Raw genomic sequence first — 7,764 nt, forward strand, 5'->3', positions numbered from 1 at the left:
AAATACATAATCCTTTCTTGCAGACGATTGTTTGCTTTTCAAGGTAACTCTAAAGCTCTTCTCTTCCCCAACCTTGTTGAACTTTAACACCTCTGGCTCAACAGAAATGGAAAACCCACTTGGTTTTATGATACGAGCTTTGTAAGTACTTGGACTACTGCCAACATTTTTAACTCTTCGAGTGACTCTGACCGTGCGATTGAATTCAGAGATGGTGATGGAAGGGCAATTGAAATTGGCAATATTAATGGCCTTGGAGGGGCATCTGTAGGGAGTCTCTGAGAATGATAAAATTTGGGTTGCGTTATACCTCATGGCGCATAGAAAGTTGAGGTGATCATAAACAGACAAGTCAAAAACCAGCCCTGGATCCATAGCTTGGTTTGCTCTGATGTGTCCTGCTCCATAGCTGAATGGAGTTGCCTTGGTGTAGAATGCATTCAGAATTCATTGCTGCCAAGTACAGGGAGAAGTATATATAGGCATTGTAATGATTAATGTCTTTCTAGTATGCGTCTTTCATGTGAAACCAACAAATCATTGAATGTGAAAGGTAATAAAGGTCCAGTGTTGACCACTCACCGGTAGTCATAATTGCTGATTTAATTGCTGCAGGACTCCAGGTCGGATGCAGAGTTCTTAGAAGGCCAGCAATGCCTGAAACATGAGGACATGACATTGAAGTGCCTGATACCGAGTTAAACAGAACTCGTCGGGTATCGAAATCTTCATTTGTAGGTCCTTCTGCTCCTGTGTAGGCTGCTATGATACTCACTCCTGGTGCGGTGATATCAGGCTGAAAATACATAGAGAAATGATTATTTAATTAGTATCTAAATAAATTGTTGTGTTTGAAGAGAAAGAAGACTAAATGGGTAGGGAAACCTTGAGGATCTCTGGAGCAATGGTGTTGGGACCTTTAGAGGAAAATGCTGCCATGAAGGGAGCTGGCTTTGTGCCGATTTGCGTTGTTGAAGGTGTGATATAAGCAATGGGAGACCTGTAGATTTAATTGCAATTAAGAAATATACGTGGGCCTTGTACAAGAAACATAAGAGACTACAGAGATTTCATCTCACTTAGTGGAGTCAATGTAAGCGAAGATAGCGACACAATTGGTGTAATTGAGATGAGAAGCAGGAAGGATGTGAGGGTCAGCAATAATTTCATTGCCAGAATCCTTATCATTGGCAAGAACCATCCCAACAGCACCAGCCAGAGCAGCTTGCTCACCCTTGTCCACTCTTGCATTTCCCCCTCGGAGGCAGACCAAGATCTTCCCCTCTGCCTTCTTGGGATCAAGTGTTCCAGCTTTGCACAGCAGCCTGCAGCATTATTACATGTCAGTGCAGATGGTGCCACAGAAAGAAAATCAGGAAAACTACGAACATAATTTGTTCAATCCTTACCCGTCTTCCACAGATGCATTAGCTGCTCTAGCATCTGAAGCACTTATAATTGGGAAGTTCTTATCCTTTGGCAGGGCTGTTCTTGATAAACTTTCTCCCTTCAAAATCAAACACATTCGTATTAGTTCCTAAGACTAAACATATTAATTTAGCAGGAAAGGGAAACCAATTTAAAAAAAACCTTGAAGGTCATGTTGTTGCCAAGCGTAACATAACTGGGGAACTCCCTGTCCATGGTACTGGCACTAACAGTGATCTGCCAGGGTGCAAGATTGGAGGCAGTAGCATCATTAGGACCAGAATTACCAGCAGAACAAACGACGACAATCCCGTTCTTTACAGCATGGAAAGACCCAATGGAAACACTGTCATTAAAGAATGGTGTAGGATCCCCTCCCAGTGACACGGACAGGACATCAACCCCATCACTTATTGCAGTATCAAATGCTGCTAAGATATCTGCATCAAAGCACTCATTTCCACCAACTGGGGGATAACAGACCTTGTAAGCTGCAACTCGTGCTTTTGGTGAACCACCTTTCGCTGTTCCATTGCCGAACCCAAAGACACTGGCTCCTGCTACAAAATTTCCACCTGCTGTCGACAAGGTATTAGTTCCATGACCCTCTTTATCACGAGGCGAATCGAAGGTGGAATTCCGAGGACCAGCCACTGAGGCATAACCTTTGTTGAAGTATCTTGCCCCAATAAGCTTCCTTCATATATTCATACGAAATTTTCAAAAGAAAATGAATCCAATACCAAAAGAAAAAACCTCAAAAACTAATCTAACAGCTTTTCAACTGAAAAAAACTATAATCTTCAATTTTCTTAATAAAATTCTACAGTAAATTGAATGTTACATCAGATTCCTGGTGGGTTTCTCACTGGAATTGGGTATTTTAATTGCAATAAAAATGACCAAATTATGGCAATTAATTTAAAATTTTGTGAAGCAAAATTCATTATCATTGGAATAATTTACTCAAATCTGTATGAAGGGCTCAAGAATCAGTCCAAAATCCTACTTTATAACATGGAAACTATAAGAAGACACGCTAATATATGAAGTGCAAACTCAAACAAGATAACATAATTTAACAATTAAAAAAATAGTTCCCCTTTTAAACTAATATATGCTGAACCCTTGCATGTCTACAGAGGAAAGTGCTGGAGAAGGGGAAGCTTGATCTAGGGCAACCATTAATTAATTTTGCAATGGTTAAAAAATTGTATACTGTCCTAGCTTTGGAGTACAGCCTGCACAGTATCAAAAAGAGTGGTAATTGGGGAACTGGAAAATCAATATTCTAATCTAAGTTATGAGTATGGCCAAATGGGCAGCACTCTTTTCCTGCTGCTTTCAGACGACAAATTCAATGTCCTAATTAAAAATTCTATAGCTGATTGTAAACCCTAGGCTCAATTTCCAGCTTAATCTGTGCATTGAAATTAGTCCTGCAATTACTGTTTTTATTTTAATCTCATCGCATTTGTACATGAACTCATCGACCACTAGCGAATTCGCCTTTTCATTAAGAAAGCTAGGCAACTTATTGTGTGCTTCCGATGCATGTGCACCTTCACTAATATGTAGACCCCACCTCCTAAATTCAAGTCTGGTGTATTGTATAAATTGCCTTTATTTGTACGCGGAAAAGGTGGTATTTTCTTGTATCCTATATAAGAAAACTCCAAATGAATGTGATTGGCTGTAATCTTACCCAAAATAGCTGTGTAACATCCTTGAATTAACATCCTTGTGTAATGTTCAAGGGATAAATTTTAATAATCATCCATGAACTTATCTAGTTATAATATTATAGTCTCTCTTAACTTAAAAATGTAACATAAAACCCTATCAACTTTCATATTTTACACAGTAAAATCTCTCTAATATCTAATTACCAGTTTTTCAGCTAGAGATTGATCTGAACAATTTCAGCATGGAGTTTAATCAGTATTTTTCTTTTCTCTCAAGCCATGTGTAAATTGAATCATTTTATTCTCTATAGACAGAATAATTTTTTACGTGTAGCGAGAATAATTTTACACTTTACATAAGAGAGAAGAGAGAAATATTAACTAAGCACCATGTGAAAGCTGTTCACGTCAGTTTCTAACTGAAAAATTAATAATTAAAAGTTAGATAGATTTTACTGTGTAAAATTTAAAAATTTAGGGGGTTTTATGTTCATTTTAAATTTGAAGAACTATAGTATTACAATCATATAAGTTCAAGGATAATTGTTAAAATTTATCCAATATTCAAACTTTTATCTGCTTTCAATTCAAGCCTTATTAAAGCTTAATATCAAAATTTTTGTTCAAATTTTTTTTTGTCATTTTTTTTAAATGAGCTCTAACGTACTCAAGATTTATTTCTTTTAAAAATTTCTCTCTTTACTCTTATGTGTCTCCCTTATTTTGTCCCCCACGACTAGGGGTGGCCACGCTTCAGGAATCGCCGGTTACGGTTCTTGAACCACCGGTTTAGGTTCAATGAAATCATGAACCTGAACCAAACCGCCAGGGGACGGTTTGGAAGACGGTTCCTGAACCGCTAGTTTAGGTTTGAGCCTAGGTTTAAAACGGTTTGAAGGGCAGTTCGAAAAAGAACGGTTCAAAACAGTTTAGAGGACGGTTTGGAAGCGGTTTAGGGATGGTTTAAGGGTAGCTTAAACAAAAAAAATTAGAGAAAAATTTTATTGATTCAAAATTTAAGTTATATTTATAAAAGTATTTTAATTTTTCTTAGAAATCTTTCAATCCAAATAAAATAAGAAAAAAAAAAGAAAGAAAATAATTTATCTTTAAGAAAAATTTAATAAATAAAGACTTGACCCTGATTAAAAAACTAGAGATGAAATTAATTTTTTTGAAAGAAATTAGCAAAAAGTGTATGAACTTAATTTTGCCTATATATCCCTTTAGGATTTAGAGGAATAAAAATTTCTAGTTATATTACTTGCCTTTTTTAAAAAATTATATAATAATTGATAATTAAAAATTATAAAAGAGAAAAAAATTAAAATAGAGGGAATTGAAAATTTTATTGAGGATTTAAAGTAATAACAAAGTAATTGAGATAGTATTAAAAATTTCAGTAAGTACATAAAATAATAAAGTAGGAAAATTGAGAGAGTATTGGAAATTAGAATGAATGTAGAAAATAATTATTTAGAGAATTTGAGAAAAATTAAAAAAATATTAAGAAATGAAGAAAATGCAGAGAATAATTGTATAGAGAATTAATGATATATATAAATGAATTAGGAGTGACGTAATATATTTATTGAATTTTTTTATATTTAAATCGCCAGTTTAATCTGGTTCGAAATCGTCAGTTCAATCCGATTTGAAACCACCAGTTCACAATTCTTAAAAAATATGAACCTGAACCAAACCGCAGAATGACTATTTCGGTCCGATTCGAAGCCGATTCTGATTTTAACCGATTTTAGTTCAATTTTGATTGAACCAATTCCGATTCTGTTCCGGTTCAAAACCGGACCGTGGCCACCCTACCCACGACCCCTCCCCTCCTTATCCAGTTACTTCCGTTCCTCTTCGATTACTTTCCTTCTAGTATTCATCTTGGATTGATATTATTACCGGATATTGTCAAAGCTTTGTTTACTAATGGATAAGACTTCAATTTAGATTTTATTTATTTCAAAAAAAAAAATTGTTTGTTAAATATATTTTTGAAAAAATGATTATTTTTTATTATTTGATATAACATTGAAAATTAATTGGAAAAAAAATTAAATTCATCGTTAAAAAACTAAATAAAAAGGAAAAAAAATAAAGATATTAATTGGTCACTGGTCGTGATGATCTAAAAGCCTAAGTGGGCTCAAAAAACAAAACTAAAGACAGTCAAATAAACATTGAAAAAAATGAGATAAAGTTATTTTCCCAAACTGTAAAAACATTTTCTCGTACTCAAGAAAATTATTTCTCTAAAGTAAAATATTTTTAAAAAGTATTTTTCATAAAATAAATAAAGCTTTAGTGTGGATTAGTTTTGAATAATAAAAAAAAAAAGCAGATGCACGACTAAATTTGAGTCTCAGTAAAATCTCCTTGGCCAACTTAAAACTCGACCCATTCATGGACACCAGCCCGACACCTGTAGACTTGAACCTAAGTGCAAGAGGAAGACAGCTCGTTTTGAAATCTGATTTTATATATTTAAAAACTATATATACGTACCCTTTTATCAGTTTATGTAAGAGAACTTTCAATATTAATTCTTTAATTGTAACTATGCAGACTGCAGATGCCTTTGATATAGACTTGCCTTATCATAAAATCAATATCAAGCTTCAAGTCTTCAACAAATGTGATGTACTAACTACTAATATTGCAAGATCTGCATTTATATAGCTTTTACTTGGCTATGGTCCTGCCAGAGTGGTTTCCTTTACCAACAAACACAGCTTAGTTGGCTGTAACTAACATATATTCAAGTCTATTTTGGTTATACTTATATATATATACATTCTTAAAAATTTGAAAGTTCAATATTTCGAAACTCGTCATAATTAATATAGAATTAAGGAAAATTTTATTGTTGCTACAAACTTGCAGCAACCTCCTCTTTGTCATTGGTCAACTTTCTTTTTTTATCCATTCTCTATTACTGTTTTCTAATTTTTTTTTCTTTTTATTTTATTTCATAATTAAAATCGATATTTCATTTATAGGGTTTTATTAAGCTTTGATATTTAATATAGATGAAAAAAATTTTGTTAAAAAGTTTTATTAATTTTTATCAACTTATGTTTCTTTTCTGTAATTATATATATATATATATATATATATATATATATATATATGTAACTTATAAAATTTTTCATGAAATTTTAAATTATTACTTTTATAATAATGTATTTGTTTGAATTATTAACTAATAAAATTTTTAAGTTAATAAAATTAAGAAGTTAACATAATGAGAAAAATAAAATTATTGATACATCTTTTATGAAAAAGGGTTCTGAAGATTTAGAAGAAAGTATTATTTCAACTCTAATTGAAAGTATCACTTATTTTTTTGAAAGAAAAAAAAAATTACAAATCACTTCCTAATGTCAGTTTTTGCCTACGCCACTGTTAATACTTCTTCTTTTTCTTTTTCTTCTTCTTATTTTATAGGAAAGTCACGTCAGAGATCAATGGGTTAACAGAGAATTGAGAGACTTGCATTTATTTAAATGCATGAATAAAATTTATAACTTTTCAATAAGGAAGCTAATAACAAGTTGTATCTCCAATGCCATTGATCACAGCTCATTGATCTCTTCACTTATGAGTCTCCACCCAAGTGCATATGCAAATTCCTTGGCCTGTTCTGCAGTTTTGGCTCCTGGGATTCAAACTACATTCTCCTATGCATGCTATTAGCCAGTTCAAGGCCAACTGTATAAAGAAATGTAGCTGACACAAAGTACTGGTATTTTCTCTATTCAATGTGAGTCATGCTTACATAGGCTTGAAGCAGCAAATATTGGTGCTTTTGAAGCAACGCATGTTTGAAGGAAACACAAATATTGGTGCTTAAAGTTCTATATAATTGAGTAGAAGAGTGAGGGGTGGGTATGAAATGGAAATTTGTATTTCTTTCCAGCTTAGTAAGCTTGGGAGCAGTTTGTATACTGCTGGGGTGTGAGGGATTAGTTTGTATCTTGTTCCACCTGGATCCTTTGGGTTCTTTGAATAGAATTCTCTTCTTCATCCTGCTACCATTTCTTGTTCTGTTTTCATTAGTTAAATTACTGTTTTGTGATTCCTTACTCCATCAGGGATGCTATATTTTTACATGTTTAATAGGAAATCCAAGTTTAAAATAAAGTGAATATCAGCATTTTTGACTAATAATATAAATGGATACTAAAATCATAACAATTCCAAAATAACATAAAAGGATTACTAAAATTTTTCCAATTTCCCCAAATTTACAGTCGACGGAGGGAAAAAGGGGTAATAATTGGAGATGAGAAAGCAAACAAATTAGAACTTAATTATAAAGCTTCCTTTTATGGACACGACTACATTGGTACGAATGTTGTAAATACAACAGTTTAATTATAATAACTTATTATGGTGGGATGACCTACTATAATCAATTATTATAATGAAACCATTATATATACATCGGTTTTATTGAATAATTTTTCTAACTCCTATTGACAAATATCTTATTTGGCATCCAAGGAGCCAGGCAGATCCATCCACATGCTCCATATCCACTGCACTTTGTTTGCTGCTTTGATCGAGCTGAACCAACGGCTAGCTGCAGAGGAAGATGAAAGAAGCTAGGAAGAAGAAGAAGATTATGATGAGAACCCAT

The 7,764-nt window shown here is 33.2% G+C and overlaps 1 protein-coding gene across 1 annotated transcript; it reads right to left on the bottom strand.

Moving 5' to 3' along the window:
* Window positions 1–233: 233 nt before the first annotated feature.
* LOC131181320 (subtilisin-like protease SBT5.3) lies at window positions 234–7,764 on the bottom strand. The gene is made up of 8 exons (XM_058149349.1): window positions 7,596–7,764; window positions 2,648–2,669; window positions 1,591–2,125; window positions 1,410–1,507; window positions 1,080–1,325; window positions 886–1,000; window positions 583–796; window positions 234–453 (listed from the first exon to the last, which is right to left on the bottom strand). The coding sequence occupies exons 1-8, from the start codon at window positions 7,762–7,764 to the stop codon at window positions 353–355; spliced, it is 1,500 nt and encodes a 499-aa protein (XP_058005332.1). The 3' UTR covers window positions 234–352.

The sequence above is a fragment of the Hevea brasiliensis genome, chromosome 7 (assembly GCF_030052815.1).
Source record: "Hevea brasiliensis isolate MT/VB/25A 57/8 chromosome 7, ASM3005281v1, whole genome shotgun sequence".
Taxonomy (NCBI): Eukaryota; Viridiplantae; Streptophyta; class Magnoliopsida; order Malpighiales; family Euphorbiaceae; genus Hevea; species Hevea brasiliensis.